This window comes from Lepidochelys olivacea, assembly GCF_965140295.1.
Source record: "Lepidochelys olivacea isolate rLepOli2 genome assembly, chromosome: 15".
NCBI lineage: Eukaryota > Metazoa > Chordata > Testudines > Cheloniidae > Lepidochelys > Lepidochelys olivacea.
The window spans coordinates 14972206-14999610 of NC_140425.1; the positions used below are offsets into that span (position 1 = coordinate 14972206).

The window sequence follows — 27405 nt, forward strand, 5'->3', positions numbered from 1 at the left end:
ACCCGCCTTTGGTCACTGCAGAGCTGTTGCCCAAGGACTAACATTGGAATGATAGTAGGTTAGTTTCAAACACAGGAATAATAATAAATTTATTACGATAAAACAAACAGATAATGCATTAGTTCATGTACAAAATATTGATACCACTCGGCTGCCTCAATCAGTGCTTACTAAGTACCCACATTTTAAAACATCCTAAAACCGATGACACCACACAGATTTACAGAGGTCACAGCAATTTCTTGACACCACTGTAAGAGTCCAGCTACTTGTCAGGGACTGTTGCACAATACTGGGGGATGGAGCAGGGTGTGATGGAAATACTTGAGACACTGAAATTCCCTTACACCCAGGAATTAAGAGTGAATGAACTACAAAGATAGGGCAGATTGAAATGTAATCACATTGTGTATGGAACCAGTTACTTATGGCAAGTGGCTTCATTTGCATTGCCTCACAACACAGCAGCTGATATCAGTCTTCTGATCCTAATTTAGATGACCAGTAATACTTTTACAGGTGGGTGTCCCTCGGTGCCCGAGGCACGCAAGGTCAATTGTCAGTCTTAGACCTGAGCTGTGTTCAGTTTTCTTAAACAAATAGATGCGAGTGGGATATGCAAACACTTCCCATGAGTTGCATCACTCCCCAAAGAAGCCAGCACCCAAGAGAAATGCCAGGTAAGATACAATTCCCCTGGTAAATATAAATGCAGATAAGTAGCTGCAGCCTGCTGGATTCATTTACAGTGCTGCTATGATTCAATCAATTGATTTTCCCTGCACACACACTTGGAGCTCACAGGGAAATCAGTTAGCATGCACACTGAATACCCCGCCTTCAGATCATCCGACTTTCTAAGAGTGAGAAATGCATGGTCCGTGCTAACCAAAAACCGTTTATACAAAGTAGTGTTTAAAATAAGCTATAAAAATTTTCCTATGGTTGGTTTTCCTCCTAAACATAATTATTCAGATTAATCTGACGCATTAGGGATGCCCTAAAAAGGCCCCGATTTCTCCCCTTTCTCCAAATTAAATTACCAGACTCCTGCAACCATAGGGAAGTTTGTGAGCACATTCTAGCTGCAGCTAATTTATTCTTGGGGCAATATCAAGTCACACAACATACAGAGTGTGAGGAATACTGGCATCAGGCAAAGTCTGAAGCAAATTAGGACATTCTCCCCTCTCCCTTCTATACCATTCAGACTCCCTGATGGAAGTCTACAAATAATTTCTTCTCTAAGAAGACAATAAAAGCCCCTCCTAATACATCAGTCTCAAGAACCATATATACATGTTCTGTATATGTGAAAATGCTGGCAAAGTCCACAAAGGCAGAAGATAAAAGCATGAAATCTAAATCTAACACCAGGTTCCCTATTGAACCTGGCACCTAGAAACAAAACAGTATAAGGCTTTTTCTTCTGAAGTTCCCTCCCAAAATGCCTGTTATTCTTCCAGTGGCCGTGGGAGAGGCCAGCTGCCGAGACCCAACTTCTTTGCTTCATGATTTCACAAGGGGAGGAAGTTATGCAGCAGAGAGGCAGGCTTGACGGATACTTTGTGCCCAGGTGTTTAAGAGTGCTGTGACTGAATGCTTGTCTGGAAGCTGCAGCAATTTTGATGTCATGTACTGATACACTGACTGCAAGAAGGGATTGGCTGCTGGAAAAGAAAAAGGAGACAGCCCAGATAAACACAGTTGCACAACTGAATATCACAAATTGATCCCTCACTTTTTAAAGTGATGCTATCCTATTGTCCCCATACCATATTGTCGAGAGTTGTCTATCCACAGAGGGCTCTGATCTGGATAGTCAGCTGGAACACTGAGCTGTAATGGCGGGACATTTGGAAGGTTCTTGTCATCTAGAATTCAAACACATTTACTTTAACAAAAGATATTTTCCATCAGGACATCAAAGTAAGTTGTGTGTGGTGTTTTCCCTACGTCTGTACATTACATACTGAAATGGACAGGGAGGGACTAGATCTAATCTTTAAGAGGAACCATGGCTATGAGTCTTCATTTCTGAAAAGCTCACTTTAAAAATGGCCTCTGCTTGCTGGAAGCTCAATCTGGAACTCCCAGCTCCACAACACACCCCACGCATCTCACCAGTCTCCGTCTTTCATGAGGTGTACTTCATTTGAGTTTGGTTTCCTAAATATGAAATGTCTAGGTACTGTTCATACTACACATGTAAGCCAGGACCAGAGCTTTCCCATGTTTTGTCTGGTACACACTAAAATGAACCCACTTTACCTTTTTCTGTCCAAGGGCAAAACAAGTTCCTATGAAGGTATACTCTATTCTTGCTTGGTTGAGAGAGAAGGGCAAAGACTTACACACACTTCCCCATTCACACCACCAGCTGTGACAACTGCTGGTGCAGCTGGGAAAACATTTTCAATACAATTAGACAGGCCCCATTCCTCAATGTCCCAATATCATGTTTTAGGGTGCTGAAAACTTTTGTCCTGACTACACTAGGCATTAAACCATTTTCTAACACCAGCAGAGCTTGAGCTAAGGGTGAAGAATTATCATCAGCAAGCTGCACCCATCAGTGCAAGAGGCAGAATTTTTCATCTGCGGAGCAGAAATCTAACAAGATCCAGTTGTACAATTAAATACTGTACTGTTTCACTCTTGGGATTCTTCCACAGTGGCAACAATTACCGACAAGTCCAATTTATTTCTCACATCCCAGACAGCAAGTTTCTTGAAATACAAGGAGAGAGAAATGTAGTTATGTTTATAAATAGGCCACTTCATACTATCAGGAATTCAGATTACCTGGAGAGTTTGCTTGGATCCCAATTTAGGGAACCAATTAAATGCACACATGGAGCAACAAAAACTGCTCATATTTCAGCTTAAAAAAGCAGCATTTTACTCAGAGACCAGCCTATAATACTGCCTTCTTTTAGTAGCAACACCATGATACTGGGGATTGGGGGGGTGGGGTGGGGTGTGGAGAATAATTTAGCTTTAAGATAATTTCCCCACTTTCTAAAAAAAGCTGTAAGTGGTTTAAACATCTAGCTACTTGATCTGGGGTACATTATGCATTGCCACAACTGTGGCGAGCTAAAGAAAAACCATGATGAAATTATAGGCTGGCAAGATTTACAGCTGTACATATTCACAAGAAAATAAATCAACACCTCTTGAAAACAGTCTTAATTTCTTTTTAGCTTACCTAGCTTGCATATGAGGTGGACTGTGCCATTATTACTGCAATGGGAGGGATCCAGATTCACCAGGAATTTAGGATTTAATCTTGCGACTTCCCCTTGTAATACATTTGGTATGGTCTGCCTTTCATCCTCTTCGTATTTACGCTTTCGAGGGGAAGCCATCTGGGCCCTGCGTAAAATACACCCACAAAGGGACTCAGAGTGGGCACCATGTTATGCCAAGTCCACGTTTTTCAAACAAAATTGATTTCTCAAGTACTTTACAGATGACAAGGAAACATGCACATATCCATCACGCCAGCCCATCCTTCCAACGTTTCAACCAAACAATTAATTTTTCTTAAGACAACAGACAGAAGGCCAATGATACATACGTGATTGGAGGGCCATGTATCGCAGTCATAGCTGGCACAAAGGTACGGTAGAGGGAATGGTTGAAGACTGGTGAACGAATGTTTGCCAAGACAGCATCCAAAAGTGGCTGGCACAAGTACTGCTGTTTGGTAGGGGGCACTGGTGGAGGTGGTGGCGTGGGCTAAAGCACAAAGAAGCACATCTTATTTTATGTGCTGTCAGTCACAAATAGTCTGTACGAGACACCTTGATTCATTATGCAAACTTGCACTACAGTATTTCCAATACATTTAAGAATCCCTCTAACCTCTGTTTTGTGTTACTCTAGAAACACTTCCTCAGTATCCCCGCGTATACCCGCAGTAAAGTAAATTCAAATTAACTGTGAATTTGAAATGGATTGGTTAAATTGTATCAAACAGCTATATACGGATACACTCATTCATAATTAAATTTTGAAAGTGAATTACGCTAAATGAAATTAAGAGCACTTTAATTCTGAATGAGAAGGTCCATACAGGGGTTTAATGCAGTTTAACTAATCTATTTTGCATTCACACCTTTAAATAATTGGGATTAATTTTCCTGACTGTCCCCATGTAGACAAGCCCATAGTAAATAAAACTGACACTGTCAGTATCTTTCATGTAGAAATCCTGTCTTGGTGACATCTGCTAAAGACAAGAACAAGGATCCATTCCTAGGTGCTTGTACAAAGCATGAATACTTGAAAGTTCAGTAAGCAGAATAATTTTTAAGAGGTATACACGAGGACATTCCTGCTGAATGGCCCAGTGTTTAACCAGTTTTCTGTTTACTTGCTCAGTCCAGCACTGTGAACACAAAGAGATGGGAAAATTCTGCCAAACTGGTGCCCTCTGTGGAATTCACTGCCAGCCTTACTCTCCAGTAAGATGAAAAGTAAACCCCATTGCTTACCACAGCCATGTCATTCTTGAGCTTCTCCAGAGCAATTTCACATTTCTGTAGAGTCTTCAGAGGGCATCTGAAAAGGAAGAGGAAAGAATTAGCCCAATTTGCTCTGCTGTCCAAGATGAGGACTTTGTGATATCTGAGCCTCCCGTCCACATTATTTCAGTGCTGATATGCTTGGATGCTGTTCAAAACAGGAACTGTAGCTCTGCCTCAGGGAACTTAAATTCTAAGTTAGATCACATGGTTCAAACCTAACATTCTGGCAAATAAAGGTCCAATGCTTAGATTTTTAAATAACTTACGTGGATCCTTGAATGGCTTTGCTGAAGGGCACATTAAGGAGGGACTTTAATAGAGAAAGAAAGAATGAATACCACAATGTCTAAGTGAAACAGAGCTGACTGTTTTCAGCAAAATGAAGTTAACCCAGGTGGATTTCTCCAATCATTTCAACTAGCTCAAATAGACTGTATTACAGCGAAGAAAACACACCTGACTTATCAGTTTACTGAATAGCTTTCTATGAAACTGTGTGCACAAAAGATCCCATACTGCGTCTTAGGGGACACCACATTGTAAAATCTTTTGGCAGGATTTTGCACAACTTCTTAGAAAGAAGTTGCAACACAGAATGAATCAGCAAAAAAAGGGTTCTGAAATTTAAACCTCTTGCCCACCATGATTTCTCAACATAAAAGAAAGTTAGTGAAACAACAACATTGAGGGTCTTCAAAAACAAGGAAATTCAGATTAGAGTTAAGAACTGTCTAGATACTACATGTTGCCGCAAGATGATAGACTAATGTCTGGGACACCACTCCTCATCTGGGACTCCATGGTAGCCTATGTATTCTCTCATATTCCTGACAGTGGGTTTGGGAGGAAGAGAGTTCACTGGGGAGGTGCTCGCACAAGCTAAACAGAAAAGGACGTTACCGTTTTGAAGGATCAGTCAGGATATCCAAGAGGCTCTTCATCTTACTCAGGTCCTTCTTCCTATCTGAAATAAAATAAAAAGGACTAGTGAGAAATGCACTCATTGCAGGCAGAGCTTCCAGCTCTGCAGTCATTAACACAAAAACTGGAGGCTGGGAAAACTGAAAACATGACCCATCTAAGGAGAAAGTAGCAAAGACCTGTGATTCTCCATCTTTTCATGAGGTAGAGTCTGTATCCAAAAAAGTTTAGATATAGTAAAGAAAAAGAGAGGTCCTGAAAGAAAGGGATTTGGAGATGAAAATATTGTCATGCTTCAGAGTTACGTTTTTGCAACCATGAGCAAGGAAAACAATAGACAGGCTTAGTCCGCCAGAACCCCTAAAAGAGCAGTACACAGGCAGACAGGGAGAACCGTACAGTAAAATACGAGGGGCCACACCTTCATTTTTATCAATCTTATTGATCATCCTCCGAAGTGGCTCGATGTACTTTGACAGCTGTTTGAGTTTCTCCAGGTACTGCTGCTCTTCAGACTGGCTGGAGCTCGCTGGACTCATGACAGAGTTTGGATTTCCTGCACCAGGCAAAAAGGTGAAGATTATATACCACATGTCAGGAGGGGTCAGGCAAAGCAGGACATTGGCTTATGAACTGTTGCTAGCGATTTCCAGCTGCATGAAACCCCAGAGTCAACAGACCTTTACATCCCCTTCTGGTTACCATTTTGGTTTTGTCAGAAAATTATGAAAACCCTCATGTAATTCAATGACAAAAAAAGATGAGATCAGACAATTCCAAAACTCGAATATTCTCCTTGCTGCACATGTAGCGCAGATGGCAAGTCCACCACTGAAATACTACTCACTGGTAGAGCACCGTAGAGCCAACGGCATAACTATGCAGCCTCAGATTTCTCTCTGTATGTTTTAGTTACTAAGATGCATCACTGGATCATGCTCCGCAGTACAGTTCTTACTGATGACCATAGGAGTTACCTGGAGTGTTTAAAGGACCTGGAGATGGGACACTAAAGTTCTGTGGTGTTCGTGCAGCTGCTGGGCTCTGGGATGGTTGAGGAGATGGACTGGGGAGGAAGCTGCTGGGAGATGGGGCTGGGCCGGAGCTGAAGAATGGAAATGAAAGTCAACTCAACACTTAATATGAAGACAAAGTGGCCTGTAAGAAGCTAGCAGAAGAAATGGTTAGTCTGAGCAGGTATGTTCTACTGAGTGCTGCTGCAGCATTCTGCAAACCCCACTGATGGCTACTGTCTTTGAGCGTGTATTCCACCCAGCTGCACGGGAGTGGGATTTACAAAAGTGCTCGGCATTGACCTAGCTCTGCTCCCAGGGAAGTTCCTGGTAAAAATCTCATGGATTTTGACGGAAGCAAGGTTAGGCCAATGCTGAACGGTTTGGAAAATCCCACCCTTATGTCACTGTACTGCTCAGGCCCATTGTGCCGCTAGCTGCAGCACGAACAGGTCTTTCCCCCAGACAGCTTACAATCTAAGCCTGACCCAGCTTTTTGTCAGTTTCAACAACACTCGTGCAAGGTAAAGATTCAGAATCCCTACCAGAAAGGTCTGATTACAGCATTCAGTAAAGATTCCAAAGCTAACACCACTGAATTTTGACTTAGTGGGAGACTCACTCTAGCAAGACGGAATTTTGTTAGTAGGTCTTTAACTCCAGAGGTCTCTGAATAACTCCTCCATCAACCCAGGAGCATGATGGGGCCTTTCTCTGGAAACCAAGCAGAAGCCTTGGATTTAGGGGCCATGGCCTTCTGCTTCTGACATCCCATTCAATCCTTTAACTCACCTTCCATTAAGCCACAATAGTTAGGGGAGTATCTGTATGTGGCTAAACACAGAGTAGCCTCAGAGAAGGTGAATGGGGAGGGGATAGCAACATGAGCATGACTCCTCCAGGTTCCTATGACATGACAGCCCAAGAGCTGTGCTACTGAAGGTCCCAATCCATGCAATGTCAACCTCACGGCATCACGAGGGTTGGACTCCCCACTAGAAAGCGCACCAGGATAGGCATCTGTGACAACTTTGGTTTAACCTCCATTCATGTTCATCACCATCTGGTGAGAGCATCTGCGGCTGCCACTCACCTCAGGTGGTCACATTCTGGCTCACCTGACATTCGAGTTTGGCTGAGAAGTTGGCTGCCCTGGTTGAGGTGATGGCTGTGGCTGAGGAGGTGGTGGCATTGACTGGGGTGTCTGCGCTTGCTGGACAGGTGAGGGAGATGACATCATGGTAATGCTGCTCTGGCTGACCTGAAACAGGAAAGAATACATTCAACAAAGAAGAGAGCTGATAATGGGAACCAATCTAAAAAGGCTTTGGCTATGGAGAAGAGCAGCCTCTGGACTCTATAAGAAACAGAAAGTGTTAGTTTCCTAAACTCCTCCATAAAGAGATCACTGCCAGTACCTCGCATTTCTTTCTTGAGGTACTCAGGGGAAATGTTTCACACCAAGATTTAACTAACAGGTAAAACTCCAAAAAATGAGCATTATTTTGGAGTCAGTTATTGAGTTCCTCCTTAGATTACAATAGCAAGTGTTTCATCTGAACTATCATTTCCTTTATTATAACTACAGTAAACAAGGTCATGGAGGACTGGCTTGAGAATTTATGACCACGGTGAAAGAACCCTTCCTTATTTTTGCTTTCAATTTATATTCTTCAAACGCTTTTCTTATTTTTTGGCTACTGCATCCAAATCACTTTTCTTTAGGAGGAGGGGGAAGGAAAGGACAATGTATGGAGAGTGAAATATAAGACTCTTGATATTCAAATTGGAAAGCCTGGAGGAGCCAGAAAAGTTTTCAAGTGGTTGGGATGGGGTGAGGAAAGGGGAAGTTATTTTGGTTTTAGAGATTGGATGGGGTTGCATAAACCCAAAGGACAGAAAGCTCAAGCTGGGGAGAGTCTTCTAAGAAGCCACAATGACTTCAAATCTACAACCCTTCAGAGGAGAAATTCTGTGTACAATAAAGTTTATTCTTCAACTTGCGATCAAAGAGATAAAATTAAGGGACGCGGATTGAAATAAAACAACTTATTCCTATAATTTTGTGGTGTTAACTCAGATAAACAAAGGTGATTTGAGCTAGTCTACAAGACAGCACCTCATGACATCACAGTATCCCATGAATTTACCATGAGTCTTCTAATGGGATCTTGATAATCAGCCAACTTAATTTCTACCATGTGGAAAGCAAAGAGCACAAAAATTCCTTTCACAGAATCATAGAATATCAGGGTTGGAAGGGACCTCAGGAGGTCATCTAGTCCAACCCCCGGCTCAAAGCAGGACCAATCCCCAACTAAATCATCCCAGCCAGGGCTTTGTCAAGCCTGACCTTAAAAACCTCAAAGCAAGGAGATTCCACCACCTCCCTAGGTCACGCATTCCAATGTTTCACCACCCTCCTAGTGAAAAAGTTTTTCCTACTATCCAACCTAAACCTCCCACACTGCAACTTGAGACCATTACTCCTTGTTCTGTCATCAGCTACCACTGAGAACAGTCTAGGTCCATCCTCTTTGGAACCCCCTTTCAGGTAGTTGAAAGCAGCTATCAAATCCCCCCTCATTCTTCTCTTCTGCAGACTAAACAATCCCAGTTCCCTCAGCCTCTCCTCAGAAGTCATGTGATCCAGTCCCCTAATCATTTTTGTTGCCCTCCGCTGGACGTTTTCTAATTTTTCCACATCCTTCTTGTAGTGTGGGGCTGCTGGCAATGCCCCTACTTATACATCCCAAAATGCCATTGGCCTTCTTGGCAACAAGGGCACACTGTTGACTCATATCCAGCTTCTCGTCCACTGTAACCCCTAGGTCCTTTTTTGCAGAACTGCTGCCGAGCCATTCGGTCCCTAGTCTGTCGCGGCGCATGGGATTCTTCCGTCCTAAGGGCAGGACTCTGCACTTGTCCTTGTTGAACCTCATCAGATTTCTTTTGGCCCAATCCTCTAATTTGTCTAGGTCCCTCTGTATCCTATCCCTACCCTCCAGTGTATCTACCTCTCCTCCCAGTTTAGTGTCACCTGCAAACTTGCTGAGGGTGCAATCCACACCATCCTCCAGATCATTCTATTTTCCAAACACTTCAGGTGCTCTGTAGATTTGCTCCTTTCCCTCACTAATTCAGAGCCAGCCCACTACTGTCACAGGCCATAATGAACGTAGCAAACATAGGAAGCATGGCATGATCTACCCTATGCACCCAGAGAATCACAAGGTACCCTTGGCCTGGAACAACACATCTTAAGGGTACAGGAAGAGTTAAACTTTTACTAACTGGCTGTCCTCTACATTCTCTTCTACCTCTTATGCTGCTGACAATGAGCCATAACGTGCAGGTTACTATAATCCTACATGTGGTGTTCCAGTGAGTCAGATTTTAGTAGAGTGCCCCCCTCAGCCAGCAGACAGGGCACAGCAAAATAGCAGAGAAAAGACAAGAGCAAAACTGAAGGGACTGAGATTCTAGGCAAGAAAAAGAAATGAACCCAAATGATCTAGCTAGATTGAAATCCAGGGCCTCTCTGAACCAACAGACACGCTAGTTCAGGGGTTCTCAAACGGGATCGGGACCCCTCAGGGGGTCGCGAGCTGTCAGCCTCCACCCCAAACCCCACTTTGCTTCCAGAATTTATAATGGTGTTCAATATATTAAAAAGTTTTTTCAATTGATGGAGGGGGAGAATACTCAGAGGCTTGCTATGTGAAAGGGATCACCAGTACAAAAGTTTGAGAATCCCTGCTCTAGTTGATCATCCACTAAGGTATAGCTTAAGGTTCATGGCAATGTAACATGTTATGGTCTCATTTCTACTTTCAGTAACACCATTCCTTTCCCACCCACTCCCCCATGACTTTAATACATGGTTTCAAGACTTCTCTTTCCAGATGCTTTTCTCCATAATAAGCTGTGCTCACTGGTTTTCATGGGAGGGGAATATTTGCCAGTCGCTCTCTTCCCAGCAGCTGAAGAACGATGCTTGGAATTAAATGGCGTAATTCTGCCTCCCATGGAACTTTTGTGCCCCAAGAGCTCAAGTGGAGGAAGAAGAAAAACGTTTCAGAGAGTCCCCCCTGCTTTAACTCCTAGTCTGCCCCAGTGCACAGGTCCTCTCTTCTTGGCATGTATCCCTTCAGAGCACATCAAATAGCGTGAGCTGTTGAAGAGCAAAGGACTGCATCTGCAGTGCTCCTAGCTCAGGACCAGACCCTCATCTCCAATGTATGGGATCCTTCTCTTTAAAAGATTGAATACACACTGTACAGTGCCCCTACTACACAATGGCAAACTAAATTAATGCTTATATCCTGTTTCCTTTCATAGCACTACCCATTCCCACAAGGTATGAGCAGTGATGAGTTGCCAGAAGCTGAAGAACCGGTTCCTTCAGTCGCTACGAGTCTTCGGCGGCACATCCTTCAGTCGCTCCGGGTCTTCGGCGGCACTGAAGGACCTGCCACCGAAGTGCCGCCGAAGGCCCAAAGCGAGTGAAGGACCCGCCACCGAAGGCTCAGAGTGCCACCGGGTGAGTAAAAATTCAGAGGAGCCTCCGCAGCCGAGAGCTCAGGCAGGACGCGAGCTGCAGTTTGCCCACCCCTTTAACAACCGCTTCTAAACCGGCTTCAAAATTTAACAACCGGTTTGCGTGAACCGGTGCAAACCGGCTCCAGCTCACCACTGGGTATGAGCATCCACAGAGCACGTTCCCTCTTTTAAAACCAGCCTGCACCCCCTGCAGGAGTCAAGTGGGGAGGCTGCAGTCAGGTGCTTGACACTCAGTGTGGTTATGACAGTTTCATATATTCCAAGGCCGTCTTCTAGTCTGACCTCCTGTATAACAAGCTCCTGCCTCCTTTTTGGCAGCAATCCCTCTGCTGAGAGTAGAGTACTAGGAGATGCAGGTCAGGCTTGTGCTGAGCACCAACCTCTTCAGTCCATCCCCACCAAAGTTTTAGTTATCTCATTACTTCCTTTCCCAAGGCTGCTTTGGTGCTTCACGAATCTTCCCCTAGCAGAGGCCATCTTATACATTTGTACTCTTCCGACTCCTACACTGCACTATTCCCAGGGAGTAGGATTAGATTACACAATAAACAAAACCTCAGTTTCCAGGATATGATCTTTACAACTGGCTCAGACTAGCTCTGTGAAGTCCAGCTCAATTGGACTTTAGGTTTTGACAGTTTGCACCCAGCAAGACTCCAGCAAATCCAAGCTACCCGCTGTTGCACATAATCCTGCCATGTTCTTTAAGGGAATCTCACGAAGTAGTAAAAATACTTTTGACCTAAAGGAAAACTCTAGCAATCAGTTACCTAACAATACTTATATTTTTTAATGCTTAAGCCAGTGAACAAAACCCTGTGTACCCTGTAGCAAGCTGGATTTAAGTTTGTCACCAAGGGCCCCTGCTTTGGTGGCAAGACTGAAAATTCTGCAGAAACAATAAGCTTAACAAACAGGTTTTCATATTTGCAGTTGGATCTGTATCCAGTCTATTAATTTGATATTACATTCAGTTTTACTTTATTCCTATATTTCCAGTGTGCTCAAAATTTTTGTACCAACATTTCATAAGGGCATTGTAGCAGTCAAGGCTACTGGAGATTGTAGCAGATCAGAAGGGGAAGCTGGAGATTTTGACACCAAAGAATATGTAGCAGACAATTTGGGATTAGTACACTGGCTCTTATTTTAGCAGAAACACTCGGCTAAACATTATTAAAATAGAAAAGAACTATTTAATCTGACATTTAAATTACCATCAGTAGGCTTCAGAGTCAACCCAAATGAGGTAAATAGGGAAGCTCACTCCTCTTGGTTATTGTTTTAGACTTAGCGAGACCCCACTGACATTCAGTTCATGCTTCATAGCACTTCAGTCACAAGGGCTAGAAGACCAACTTTTTTTAGATTAAAGTTTAAAAAAAATGGAGCTCAGTTCTGAATTTGGTGGCAAGTTCAACAGCCATGAAATTGTTGAGTCCTAAGCCCTACCAGCAATTAACAGTGCAGCTGCATTCTTAGCAAGATCCAGAAGCTACTCTGCAAAGAGACAATCAAGTCTTGTGGTGACAGGGGCACATGCTGCTCTTCTGTCATGTAGGATAAATCGAAAGCACAGCCTGGACACCCAATATTTTTATACCAAGTCCATATTTGGTCCTTTCTTGGAAAAGGTGTTATCAAATATGACACCAAGTTTCTTAAATTTAGCACCATCACCAAATTGATCTTTCAATTATTGAGATCAAGTAGATAGACTTATGCAGACTACCAATAACCAGCTACAGCCATAACTAGGGCTGTCAAGCGATTAAAAAAATTAATCATGATTAATCGTGCTATTAAACAATAACAGAATACCATATTTAAATATTTTGGGATGTTTTCTACATTTTCAAATATATTGATTTCAATTACAACACAGAATACAAAGTATACAATGCTCACTTTATATTTATTTTTTATTACAAATATTTGCACTATAAAAAACAAAAATAGCATTTTTAAATTCACCTAATACAAGTACTTAGTGCAATCTCTCTATCATGAAAGTTCAACTTACATATGTAGAACTATGTACAAACAACTAACTGCATTCAAAAATAAAACAATGTAAAACTTTAGCGCCTACAAGTCCACTCAGTCTTATTTCAGCCAATTGCTCAGACAAACAAGTTTGGTTACAATTTGCAGGAGATAATGCTGCCCGCTTCTTGTTTACGATATCACCTGAAAGTGAGAACAGGCATTCTCATGGCACTATTGTAGCTGACGTCGCAAGATATTTACATGCTAGATGCGCTAAAGATTCGTATGTCCCTTAATGCTTCAACCACCATTCCAGAGGACATGCATCGATGATGGTTTCTGCTCGGTAACGATCCAAAGCAGAATGGACTGACGCACGTTCATTTTCATCTTTTGAGTCAGATGCCACCAGCAGAAGGTTGATTTTCTTTTTTTGTGGTTCAGGTTCTGTAGTTTCTGCATCTGAGTGTTGCTCTTTTAAGACTTCTGAAAGCATGTGCCATACCTTGTCCCCCTCAGATTTTGGACAGCACTTCAGATTCTTAAACCTTGGGTCGAGTGCTGTAGCTATCTTTAGAAATCTCACACTGGTACCTTCTTTGCATTTTGTCAAATCTGCTGTGAGAATGTTCTTAAAACAAACAAGTGCTGGGTCATCATCCAAGACTGCTATAACACGAACTATATGGCAGAATGCGGGTAAAACAGAACAGGAGACATACAATTCTCCCCCAAGGAGTTCAGTCACAAATTTAATTAATACTTTTTTTTAAATTTTAAACAAGCATCAGCATTAGTGGACTTGTAGGCTCTGAAGTTTTAGATTGTTTTGTTTTTGAGTGAAGTTATGTAACAAAAAAAAAATCTACATTTGTGAGTTACACTTTCACAATAAAGAAATTGTACTACAGTACTTGTATGAGGTGAATTGAAAAATACTATTTTTTGTTTATCATTTATCACAGTGCAAATATTTGTAATCAAAATTATATAAAGTAAGCAGTGTACACTTTGTATTCTGTGTTGTAATTGAAATCAATATATTTGAAAATGTAGAAAAAATCCAAAAATATTTAATACATTTCAATTGGTATTCTATTGTTTAACAGTGTGATTAATTGCAATTAATTTTTTAAATCGTGATTAATTTTTTTGAGTTAATTGCATGAGTTAACTGTGATGAATCAACAGCCCTAGCCATAAGCTATTTTCTACTGCTGCTCTACCCAGCAGAAACATGTCTGAAGACAAGATAATGGCGACACATCCAACAAACAACATTATTGAAGCATTTCTCTAGGGTACAGACCAAAACCACAGCATCCATGGGACAAGCAGAACTATATATTTCTCTGCAATCTGAATTGAATTTTGGGGGACTGGTTTTACTCAAACACCTACCCAAGTCAATTTAGTTTTTAAAACATTCTTCCCATCCCCTGCTAACTGATGGTCCATTCATCCCACTACATTTTCCAGGAGCTATTTTCATTCCAACTGGTGCCACATGTGCACATTTCCCTCTTTCACTGGCCTATGATTCCCCAGTTTTCCAATATTACAGGACATAATTTTCATGAAATTGACTCTTACAATCTGCACTTAATTCATTTGATGTCAAGAGTTAAGGCTTCCCAACAACCACTGGTACAACAGCACTAAGAGGTCAATATACAGAACAGGCAGCTGGACTGACAGACTGGATGGATGAGAGACTCAGGGCTAGCGGTGTAGCATCGCCTACGGAAATTCTTCTTTGACTCAAGTAATTCCAACTACAGAATAATTAGCAGGATTAAAAGAATTTTCCAGTTCCAACCAGAAAAAAATGGCATTGAATAAATATGCCAGAGCCTGTGGTGTATTTCTGGCCACTGCCTCTTTCTGCCGCACAGGCCACTTTGGCCAACACCTTACTTTAACACGAAGTGTAGCTACTAAGTGCGACACTTCAGCAGCAATAAATACACCGTGCAAAGGACTCAGGATTTATGATCTCAGATACTCCCAGAGCTCCAAGGCCTGCTAGCAAAAGAAACTCAAAACACAATACTGGGAGGATGGCAGAAGTCTTTTGTCATCCATTAACAGGAGAAAGCAATATGGAAACTGGAGCTGCTGGGCAGGTATGAGCTGTGAAGGTGACAGTGTGAACATATAAGACATGCAGCTCATGAGGCCCAGGGAGTCCCTCATTATACATGCAAAGCCAATCAAGCACTGGGATGAGCAGCAGGAAGAGTTGATCTCCACGTCACTGTCACTGCATGAGATAGCTTTAAATCAAAAGATTCACCCAGGGCTGAGCACTACAGAACAGTAGTGCATGAGGATTTCATAACCAATTCATAGAGCTGAGGAAGGACTTTGTTATTGTGGCAATGCTAATAAGTAGAGGGGCACTAAACTCCTTTTCTGCTTCCTTCTAGTTTTCCCTGTTCATTCCTGAGATGGCACATACCGCGCAAGTGAAATACAAATGCGAGAAAAGCTAGTGCTGGGCCTGTTCTGTTATGGCAGGTATAATAGACTCACACTTAGAGATCAGAAGGGACCACAGAACCTCACCCACCCACTCCTGTAATAGACCCAGAACCTGTGGCATATTCTGATCCAACACATTTCCAAATGTAGAATAGGGCCCTGTCAGCCTTTTCACTGAGGTAGGTCCACAGACAAAGTGCAGCTATGCTGACTCCTGCTTCATATTTTTGAAAGGACTGGCAGAACATGGACAATTTCCTGAGTGAAAGAGGGGTAGGAAATGCAGCAGAAATCCAGAACTGTAATTTGGGTGCATAATCATGTGTTTTATTTTATTCAAAGATTGTTCATAATTTGCAGCTTTACTAGGAGCTTAAAGTAGTAACATTTTTTTCTTCAGTTCAGGGACATTTCATTTAGCTCCATATCTCCTGCACCATGTCCTAATCATCAACTGAAACTGAAATTGGCCAAGTTTATTGTTCATGAAAGAGGGACTAACACTAGCTAGAGCAATGCATAGCATGGGGAGGTGTCAGGCAAGATTCCCAACACAACTCAGCCAATGCCCTGCACTCCTGGCCCATGACACTTCATATATGAGTCCTGGGGCCTCTCCTGAGCAAAGACTAGCCATGCAGTGGTTTTGTGATATGTGCAAAGATTAAGCAGAGACCAGAAAATTTGATTCATTTGAGACCTGAACCAGATATGAACATGGAATTTTTAAACATTCAAATAATGTGAACTGTGTTACTTTTTCAAAGCTTTATTCAATACCTCAAGCTCTCAAAAAGCTTCCATTTAAGGGAGAAGGGTACACTTTGGACAGTCCTGCTAAAAAAATACAGCCCAACACTACGAGTGGCTAAGAGCAATTATCTGAACGTAGTATTTTGATGAAGATAAAAGTGAACTTCTTTTAATTTGATGAGCACTAAATATAACCCAAGTACTGAATGCCTAGTACAATTCCTGACACAATGCACTTTGACTCAGTAAATACCTGTGGCATTTGCTGTCCGCCCAAAGGAATGGAGCTTGGAGGCGTGGCAGATACAGCGGTGGTAGGCGGGAACCGTGGTCTTATTTGCATCCCACCTCTGGCCATAGTTGCGGTGATCATCTTTGAGGACAGAGGGACAACAGACAAAAGTAATCGCAAAACAAGAAATGCAGTGCACTGGCAGGATGAGAAGCACATGCAACCTCCGGTATGAGACTCAAGTGAACTTTTCTCCAGATAAGCCTTATAAGCTAGTTTATGGATCCAACCCCCTGCTTCATATACCCTATATCTCCATTTGTAGAGGGCATCTAGTGAACTCTAAATATTGTGTGGGGTGATATGTAGATTCAAGTATATGGAAAAGGCCAATTATACAGAAGTATAATTTGGTTGAAAGGGTTTCCCAAATTTTGCCTGACATCTTGAATTTCTAATTTAATATTGGAATTAACGGCTCTAAGACTTATCAAGAATGCTTTATACAAGCTTCTTCAATCATATATTGTCACAAGTTTTGGTTTCTGATGTCCTCTACCATGCTATGGATTCATCTGAGGATTTGAAACCCACAGCAATATTTGTACCATTGTATCTTTCCACATTAATGGAATTGACGGACATTTCAACAGTAACTGCTGATAAGAATCCTCCAACGAAGCCTGTGATTTAGTGAACAAGACTTCAGAACCAACCAACCTATGGCAGTATGACTCCAAAAAAGAGACTTCCAACAGAAAGGACTTCTATGGTTTAGATAAAATACTCCGTCCTTCCTCCTGCAATCCCCAGAATAGGTGAAACGTACGGTCAAAACTAAAGTTTGAGTTCCCTTTCGGTGAACACCCATCCCTTCTGCTAAATAAATAGCCCTCAGGGCCACTAACTTCAATTAAGTACTAAAGTACTAACTTCAATAAAGTAGCCTTCCCTCAGGAATGTTCATCTCTTTACTTGGTTTCAGTTATAAGGACTCGGAAGAATCAGCTGGAATATAAACACTGCTTAGAACAGATTTCAGGGGTCAGTGGTAGAATGGATTTATTTTTAGAAGTAGTCCTAGGGGTGAGCTACTCCTGGTCCCAGAACATTCAAATCTCCTGTTGGGTCTAGAAACCATAGTTTTTTTTATAGTTTTTTTTAAATTGTTTTAAATGCTGTAATTACACAGAATGTGCTATCGATCAGAAGTCTGATACAACAAGTGAAAAATTAGCATATTGTGGCACATTCTGCTACTGGGATTCAGGGAATTTGGCACATTTGTGCATATCAATTAGGAAGAGCTCCTTTTCATTGCTTTTCACTTCTATGACAGCTAGAGAGCTCCAAGTCCCCTTTCTCTAATCTGCACACTACTAATTGTTGCTAGAAGGACCTAACTAATCCAGGTGTGAAAGAAGTCTCCTTTTATTTGAATGACTGTGGGCATTCTTGCTTAGTGTTCTGTGTCAATGGGTTGAAGCAGCCAGCAACATGTCTCTAGAGAGTCAGAGAATGCATGTGCTTACAATTGTTAAAATAAATCAAATTAAATTACAACACAGCAAGACTGAGAAAGGAAAGCAATAACTGATGAAAAACCAGCATCAAATTCAGCACAGCTGTTAGTTCACAACATCAGAGCAATGGGGTCTCTTTCCATCCAGGAAGTGAGGGATGTCAGAGACAGGATTTCAGAAGGTAAACAAACGAGAGAACTTCAGACACCCCACGCACATGCGCGTGTACAAACACAGCATGCAGCAGCCGTCACAAGCAAACCGCCGAGCACTGGCACAAAGCGCAGGTGGATGCTACAGAGTGCAGTGAATAGCTACAGCGTCAACAGAGGAGCTGGAGGAACACGACCCTAACAAAAAGGGAAGTGCTGGCAGAGTACATGTCCCTCAAAGCCTAGTCCGCCCATCCCACGACTCACATGTGCACACATGAGGGTCCGGTAACATATGTGAAAACCCATGGATGCCATGCTGAACCGCATGTACCATCTTGGTCCTGTTTCTCATGCCATACCACCAGAGTGAGTGTATTAGAGATCTCTTCCAGAGTCAATGAAATTAGATGCAGATTCACTGTTAAGGAGTCTGGCTAACCATGAAGCAACAGAACAAACTCTGATTCAAAGGCTTACAGCTGCTGGGCCGTTTGTTTTGGTTTAGTTTGTTTTTTTAAGCATGTGCTGCTGGAGAGGAAGGAAATATGCTGTTAGAATTATACCAATTCCATGACCTTCGAATAAGGAATTTGCCCTTTGCTACCTTTCCAGGTGTTCAAAAAGTTCATTACAATATTTCCAGCGAGTAGGGTCCCCTGCCCCTTTGGTATGTGAGGGAGGGGAAGGAGTTCAAGAGACTACTGTTGCTTTGTGCAAGCAATTACAGGACATCAGCACCACATTTACAAGACTTATTGTATAAAAATGGGAAGACATTGCTGCTCCAGTGACCCTGCTCTGGGGCTTCTGGAGAAAAACAGATACTGGAGGCAAAACAAACTATGTTTGAAATACCCTCACTGTGAAAATCAGGACAAATTAGTTTGGGAGAAGGGAGAGAATCCATCCTAAAAGAAGAGGGGAATAAAGAAAGGATTCTTCCCCTAAGATATAAATCCCATGATTTGTTAGTATCAGTCAGTCAGGACATAAGAACTTGAGTCTTAAAAAAAACCCAGATTTGCTCCAGATGAAGTCTGATTCCTTCGTTTGAGGATTCAGAATTCCAAAATACCCAAGTTAGCATCACATTGGGATTACCAGGCTAGCTCCTTGGCTTTCAAAGAGCAACAAGCAAATCTGCATTCTGAGCATCTGGAATAAGTTAAAGCAGAACAGAATGGCTTAAACTTTAAACTTAAGTTCAGGTCATCATTCATCTTTGTGTGGTTTCCAGAGTGATCTTATGTAGCCTCTGGTCATTAGGACACTGCTTACTTCATTCATCTGCTCAATCTGAGCACAGTTACAGTCTCATAAAAGGTTGGTACATAAGCAGCAGAATGCTCGTGTGTGAACAAAATCACTATGACAACTTCAGAGAAAAGTCAAATTCTTGCTTCCACACTTCATCCACGTTAGGATTTAGGAATGATTTTAGTTGTACCCAAAGACGCTGAACAGAGACTTAAATGAAAAGGACACAAACATACTGGTGCTCCTAGGTGCTATGATAATACAAATAATAATAATAGCAGCATTGATCCAGACTCCCAGACCATTTGACAACCACAGGACATAAAACTCATATATAATGAGGCAAGTGTTATGATAGGGTAGGCTTATAATAAAACTTCCTCAGAATAGAATCTAGAATTCAAGGAAGCTTTACAGAAAATTTTAAGGAAGTGGTGTTAATGGAATAAAAGTAATAGGAGGTAACATTTACTCTCCAAAAGAAGCTGTTCTTTATAAACCCAAGAAAATCCAATCAATGCTCTGATGTCCAGAACTGTATTGACATTGTACACTTCCATATTCTCAAAACTAAACATTTTACTATATAAAACACTATTACACAAAGTACAAAAAACATGTTTAGTTATTGGACAGAAGAGAATTAATTGAATTTTAATTGATTTACCTTGTATCAGTATGGACCTACATGGAATTTAGTGAATAAACCTGCCAGTGGAGTTTAGAAAGCTTTCAGCAGCCCTAATTTGTGACAGACACTGAGTTATACCTTAGTTTATATCCCACATGGTAATGTAGCTGTGATGCAAAACCAGCTGTCAACCACCATCACCAGAAGCTTTCCAGATGCACTGTGGTATTAAGCAACCTGTATGGGGAAATTCACTTAACAGGGCAAGAAGTAGAATGCCCCCATATAAACACAACCCACTTGCTGGACAGCAACACTAAATTAATGACATGACAGCTGTCCTGCTAGCCACCCTAACTCCCTGTAGCTCCCACCTGGAGATTATTCACAAAACAAAACAAAAAGAATAGTTGTAAAAGCACATGTTTAAACTGTAATGAATGGGTTCTTGTCACTGCCACTGTACTTACCATTGCTCATCTTTCATCTGGTGTGAACATAATGTAAGAAATATAAAATGCCCAGTATAGAAACAGAATGTAATGGCCTTGCAGAACTTCAGCATCAATAAGAGAAGTAGCTTTGGGTTATCTTAGGCCACTATTCCTAGTACAGATCCTCAGGGATACAGGTGAGAAGAACCACCAATTGTTATAATTCACACTGCACACAAACTTTAAACACCGAAGGGGTGCAGGATGTCTAGGCCATTACTTTTTCACTGGACGCAGCATGACATAGTGCACAGGGAGTCAGGAGAACTGGATTCTATTCCCAAATGTGCCACTGACTGATCCTGGACAAGTCACTTCACCTATGTACCTCAGTTTCCCCCCTGAAAAACGTCCATAATTATACTTACCCCTGTTAGTAAAAGACTACGAATGAAAGGCACTAAGCATTATATGAGACCCTTAGGGAGGATCGGAAGTATGGTTCAACTCAAGCCCAAGTCTTCCCCATCTAGCCTTGGTGCTGGGCACATACGGGAGCATAGTCTGACGCTAGAGCGTACTGCTAGTTAAAAAAAATTGAATTGTGCACCGGACAACAAGCCTTCATCCAGCACTTCATATGTGACTCATTTACATGTGCCATTTATCTTGAGAGTTAACATTCAAAACGAGAGCTATTTATATCTACTGTCCATTTTACTCAATGAGAGGGGAGAGGAAATGATGGAACAGAGAAAAGTGGGGGGGGGAACGTCAATACCTCCACTAATACTTTTGTGTTTGGGAGATGGAAGGGAGATCGCATCTGAGTATAGACCAGCAGTCACCAGTTCATAGCAGAGAGAAGTTCATATGACAAGGCAGTCTCCTAAGAAAGTGTTATGGAAATAGAAGTGAAACACTCCAGGAACAGCTAGACCTATCGCATGACTACAGTAGACAGTCTTAACGTGCACTGCTAGGTCACTCCAGGCAGCAGTATCTGACCTACTAGGGACAAGCATGCACAAAGAAGGTGTCAATGAAATCCTGCCTCTGACCCACAGCAAAAGGGAAACAGTGCATAATCACCCATACCACCTTCGTAAGGACAACTGATGTCAAATCCCTCCTCAGAAAGCTACCAAAAATCCATCTCCATGCTCAGTTTTAGCATGCACTTGCTACAGGCCTGCCCTAGTGACACTGGCTCCATGGGCCCTTACCTGCCCTGAAGCTCCCATCTGAGCAGCCTGGGCCTGAGCTGCTTGGACTGCTGCCGCTGCCTGCTGCTGCTGCACCAGTTGAGCTCTTACCTTGAATATTTGAAGAAAGAAGGGGGTAAGCAGGAGTAACTGGTTAGGGTGGATGTCACCTTTCCACAGCATTTAGATCAACCATCTTACTAACTCCTTCAGTTATGAGCAAACAAGACTGTCGGCTATGCATTTACACTGGACTAGTGTATGACTCACTTCATGAACACGAGCAGCTGGCTTTGAATCAGCCTCCCCAGTGCTACACCTCTAACACTGACTTTTCCTTGTGGCATCTTCTCTGCACTGGCATTCCTACAGGCAGACTCAAGGGCCACTTGGACTGTGCCATGACAAACCATTAGCTTTGTTAATTTCACTCAAGTACACAATATTAGATGCTTGCATGCGACAGCTGGTTAGAATTGTGCATCACTCTGTAACTGTTGCAGAAGTGTGACACATGTAAGCTACTCCTAGATTAGCTACCAAGTCCCAACCTTCAATAAGGCCAAGGGTGAAGTAGAGTAGAGCTCACAATTAAAACTTAGATCTCCTGCTTAGTAATGCACAGCACTCTCACTAAGCCCTCACTAGGTCAGTTTCCATAGCACTGAACAGTAAGCCAACAGTAAGAAAATCTGCACCATTAACAGCATTAGCTGACTCAGACTGAAGCGATACTAGGAGATCCACCATGAAAATCACAAAAATCAAAATTACCCTGTCCTCAACCTACGAACTGCTATTTTAAGAGAAGTTGCATCAAGTGACAATCATCCCCGACTAGTTCAACCCTAACAATACAGTCAGCAGGGGCAGATTTGGCTGTCATTGTTGCACCTTCCCCAACCCACTGAGGTTCCAACCCCTTTCAGTGTAGTAGCAGAAGCAATGCCAAAGGGGTCTCACACTGCAGTAGCGTGAGAGGGCTGACGTGTACACACATGTATTAGGGCATTTAATTAAGTTTGCTCATGTTCTAGCAAAATCAGCATTCACCAGAATGTAATGTTATACCTATATAAAACAAGATCTCACTCATCTCCTTGTCCCACCAATAGCAACAAAGGAACTGAATCTCAAACACTAGCTTCTCTATCCAGCATACCAAAAGATTTCATAGACTAGCTACAAAACCTTGGGATTTTAGCAAAGCACTATGCTGTGCTGGCAAGCAATAAAGCAACACAAGTTAGTGGTTAGCATTGTTATGCAAGCACTAGGTTAACAGCTAACCTCTTAACAGGTTACAATATTTCACATCTCTGCTATTAGCACTAACAAGGCTTATTTATCAATGAGGACTTTCTATTTCCCTAGAGGCTCATGGAATACACAACCATTTGTTTTGGGTCTTTAACACACTTACCTGCATGGCTTTTAACTGCTGCTGGGTAAAAGGTACAGACATGACCTGACTAGGGATCTGTCCTGAGATTGCCTGTCCCTGAGAGACCATGGGCTGGGGCTGTGACTGTGGTGGAAGCTGAGACTGTTGGGCCTGAGCAACCTGCTGCTGCTGCTGCTGCATCTGTTGCATCTGCTGTTGCATGACTTGCTGAGACGGCGGCTGCTGTATCTGTTGCTGTGGTATTTGCTGCTGCTGCTGCTGCACCTGCATAGCCTGAGCTGCCTGCTGCTGTAACTGCATTTGAGCAATTCGCTGTAGTTGTTGCTGCTGCTGCTGCATCTAAAACAGGAAAAGCCGGGATGCTCAAGTTTCCAGCAATGCAACAGTGTCTTTAGTATTAGAAAGAAAGCCAATGGCCTGCAGGCAGCACACCGACTCATCATACTGAGTTAAAGCATTTAGCCCAAATGAACAGGCCTACCCGTCAAGCCAGCCTCAGGCTTCAAACAACTCACCTGCATGCAGTTTATATTCTAATTTCCCTCTCCAGACGGGCACAAAGTCATCTGCTACCACTAACAGAGAGTTTCAAGGTGAAGGTACCCAGCCCTCTAGCTTCTCTGGCATAAAAGATCACAACACACTTCTCCAAACTGTCATCAAGCTAATGTCAGCATCACCATTTACCTACACAAGAACAGGACAGCATCAACCTCTTCTACTTGCATACATCATCTTTAGGCATGCCTCATATTTCTGTACCGCAATATTTTTTTAAGTGACAAATGGGTAATTCACACAACTGAGACAAAACAGTTACTATTTCTAGAGGAAACTCGGGGGAGGGAGGAGAGTCGGGTGTCCACTCCCATCCCCTCCTGCATCCCTGACCTTCTCCGAAGCAGACAAACATCACCCTGACTCTTAGACTCAAACAAGAAGGGCACAAAATTCGTAGCTTCTTTCTTGCTAGGAAAGATCAGTCTTCTCTCGGATAGAGCACATTGCTGCCAACGAACTCGACCAGCCCAAGATGATGCCTTACCCACAAGCAGAAGCATGTTAATCCCTTAGTGCGGAGGGCCGACACGTAATAGTGCTCGGTAAGCCGGAGCTCTGGAATGGCTCCACTTGACAAGCGGCTGAGAGCAGGCTGCCCACCCTGCGACCGCTTCGCTGTTCGTTACCTGTTGCTGATTTTGTTGCTGCATCTGCAGTTTGAGCATGTGCTGCTGCTGCTGCTGCTGGGCTGCCTGCAGCTGCTGCTGCTGCTGCTGCGCAGCTGCTGCTGCCGCTGCTGCCTGCTGCTGCTGCTGGACCTGGAACTGCTGCTGCATGGCTGACTGCTGTGCCTGGAACTGCTGCTGCTGCTGCTGCTGCAAAGCAGCCTGCTGCTGCTGAAATTGCTGCTGCTGCTGCTGCGCCGCCATCTGTTGCAGCTGGAGCTGGGCTGAAAGTCAGAACGTGTTTGTACAGCGTGACCGGCCTCTAGCCAGCCATCCGACAGGCAAGACTGGGGAGCTCAAACCAACTCTTCTGACCAGAAACGTAAGATACCCCAGGGTCTCACCTTATAGCCCACATTTGTGCTAGGAGCAATTGCATAAAAGCCATTATAACCTCCCATTTCCAGGTATACATTATATACATTTAAACAACGCTCGTTATTCGTCTCATCCTGGCATTTCTCATCACTCTTACGTCTAAGCCTCAGCTCTTTGGCCGACTCTGCAATCTAACTGAACAGCTTAAGAACCGCAGGGAGGAGGAGGAGGGTGGGCTCATTCATGCCCTGAGGGGAACAGAAAGGAAAGGTCTCACACATTGTTCCACAAAGAACTCTTCGGTCAAAGGAGGAGCTGTTCGAATGGGCTCTGAAAGGAGCCTCATCCAGCAGCTATCTGTCAGAACAAGGCCACAATATGAGGGGATATAAAATGCAAGGCAGGTAGAACCAAAACACTAAGGATGTTCAAGAACTAAAATATTTTGAGAGGAAGGAGTCTACTAGTCAGAGCCAGATTCTTGCTCAGAATACGCCACCTCAGTCTCAAACGCAGTTGCAAATGAGTCCAAAACCAAGTAGCAAGTGGAAAGCCACAAATTTTAAGTATAGACATGAGAGACGAGGTGGGCGAGGTAATAACTTTTATTGGACCAACTTCTGTTGGTGAGAGACAAGCTTTCAAATAGCTGAAGAAGAGTCGGTCCAATAAAAGATATCACCTCACCCACCTTGTCTCTCTAATATTCTGCAACCAACACAGCTATAACACTGCATACAAGCACAGCGAGGACATTTATAGTGGGGATAGAGGTATTTGAAGGCAAACCCTCCCTTTGCTCCCCGATTCAAATCTGTGTTTCCCACATCAATGACAAAGGGTGAGATGCACCATAATCCCCAATCCTCCTGGCAGGAGAAATAAAAACAGACCTAGGGAATATTCTGTAACTTTCTCTTCCTTTCAGCCTAGAAAATGGCTCTGCACTGGAACCCTAAACTGACTTAATTTCAGTGGACGAGAGCATAGTGAATACTTACTCTGTTGAGTAGCTGCAGAGACGCCAGACATACCATGGGGGGCCATCCCAGAGGTTCCAGGAGGCTGCTGCCCTGGAAGGCTCATCTGCTGGCCCATTGGCCCAAGTCCACTTATCCCACCCATTGGTGCTCCTTGAGCTCGTGAAGCCATGCCCATTCCAGCTGCTCCTGCTGGGGGGCCGCCTGTTAGATTCTGCAGTGCATTCATAGGATCTGTGAATACAACATCATTACTAAGAGAACAAGATGAAGACCTGTCCACTGAAATTGTTCTCTGTGCTGTGGAGCCACAAGAAAGTTTTGGCCTAGTGGACTCAGCATGGGATTAAGAGTCCACCCTGAGTTCTACAATCACAATTCTGCCACTGACTCAGCGGCTTTACATAAGTCTGTCTCCATTTTTCCACCCATAAACTGGGGACAGCAGCGTTTGAGGATTAGTTAGAGATTTGTGAAATGCTTTAAATTAGGGTGACCAGACAGCAAGTGTGAAAAATCGGGACAGGGAGTGGTGGGTAATAGGAGCCTATATAAGAAAAAGACCCAAAATTTGGGACTGTCCCTATAAAATCGAGACATCTGGTCACGCTACTTTAAATATGCAAAACACTAAATATATATTAGCAAAAGGGAAATAATCAGTCACCTCTACTCTAAACAGATATCCAGGTACAAAGGCAAGACTTGGCAGGCTCAGCATGCTATCAGCAGAGCTTTGTGCTACTGCATGGGAATCCAGGAAATAAGAGCACACTGATGTGATGGATCCAAGTTAGGCCCCTTCCGTCCCAGGTTAAGGAGTGGGAGTGCTCAGGAGACCAGGTGTTCAGCCTGACGAAGTACCTTGCAATATACTTCCTCTAGACTGCACACTGAAGCTTCACCACACACTTCTCAAATACCCATGATCAGCACTCCTCAGTCAGAAAGAGGCTGATAATCTGGGGTCTGGGGCAAGGGGAAAGGAACTGCAAACAGACTTCTGAAGGAGAGAGAATTACAAGCATTTCAGGAACATTATTATACTGGTGTTCATCAAGTATGTAATATGTGCCTTCCTCCTTAAGTGTAAAGATCAAAGAGGACATAACTTTAGAGCACTCCAGAGTACTGGCATTAACATATATTGTGCAGCACATCTTTAATCCGTGCTGGGACGAGGTGGCAACAGATAATTGCTGCCTCACCTTATACTCTCTTACAGGGGGATTAACACAGTTATAGAGGAGATTCCTTCAGTCACATGCAGAGTCCACCAGGACATAGTTTCTGCTGACAGGACTACTCCATAGTCTTGTAATGCAGAACAGGTATCAAGCTCATACACCAATGAGAACTGCAAGAAGGTAAGCAAGGAGGAACTCAGCTACTTCCTGCTGGACAGTCCAATTCACAACACTGGCATTTGTTGAATAGGTTTAATAATATTTAGCACCAACACACAGTACAGAGGTGGAATCAAATGAGTGTTCCACACAACATCCATATGTGAAGAGTCTAGAAGGCTCACTAGAACTTTCCTCCTCACCACAGTATGATTTATTAAGAATTTAAGTTGCCCTCCTTTGCTGCAAGTCGGCAGTAAGCCCTCCCTCCCCACTTCATATGCCACCAAAAATACTGACAATTTTTCATTTAGTCTGAAAAAATGTTCTTACCACTGACCGAAGCCTGAGATTTCTTATTGTCTAGAAAATAAGAGTGAATACATACACAAGTTATAAATTTTGCTGCATTTTGTTGAACAGCAATTTAAACTG

General features: G+C 42.9%; 1 protein-coding gene across 3 annotated transcripts in view; it reads right to left on the reverse strand.

Moving 5' to 3' along the window:
• Positions 1-59: 59 nt before the first annotated feature.
• MED15 (mediator complex subunit 15) overlaps positions 60-27405 on the reverse strand; it is a 41727-nt gene continuing 14381 nt past the window's right edge. The window contains exons 4-18 of one of the 3 annotated variants that reach the window (XM_084649492.1): positions 27304-27333; positions 25646-25858; positions 24288-24550; positions 23119-23439; positions 21717-21806; positions 16512-16631; positions 7588-7730; positions 6434-6561; positions 5878-6012; positions 5436-5499; positions 4503-4569; positions 3584-3744; positions 3212-3378; positions 1776-1874; positions 60-1667 (exon numbers count right to left, since the gene is read on the reverse strand). In XM_084649492.1, coding sequence (XP_084505618.1) covers positions 1534-1667; positions 1776-1874; positions 3212-3378; positions 3584-3744; positions 4503-4569; positions 5436-5499; positions 5878-6012; positions 6434-6561; positions 7588-7730; positions 16512-16631; positions 21717-21806; positions 23119-23439; positions 24288-24550; positions 25646-25858; positions 27304-27333 — 2135 coding nt within the window. In that variant the 3' untranslated portion in view covers positions 60-1533. Of the gene's footprint in view, positions 1671-1775; positions 1875-3211; positions 3379-3583; positions 3745-4502; positions 4570-5435; positions 5500-5877; positions 6013-6433; positions 6562-7587; positions 7731-16511; positions 16632-21716; positions 21807-23118; positions 23440-24287; positions 24551-25645; positions 25859-27303; positions 27334-27405 lie in introns of all 3 variants that reach the window. The other 2 variants (XM_084649491.1, XM_084649493.1) reach the window with 2 other exon arrangements.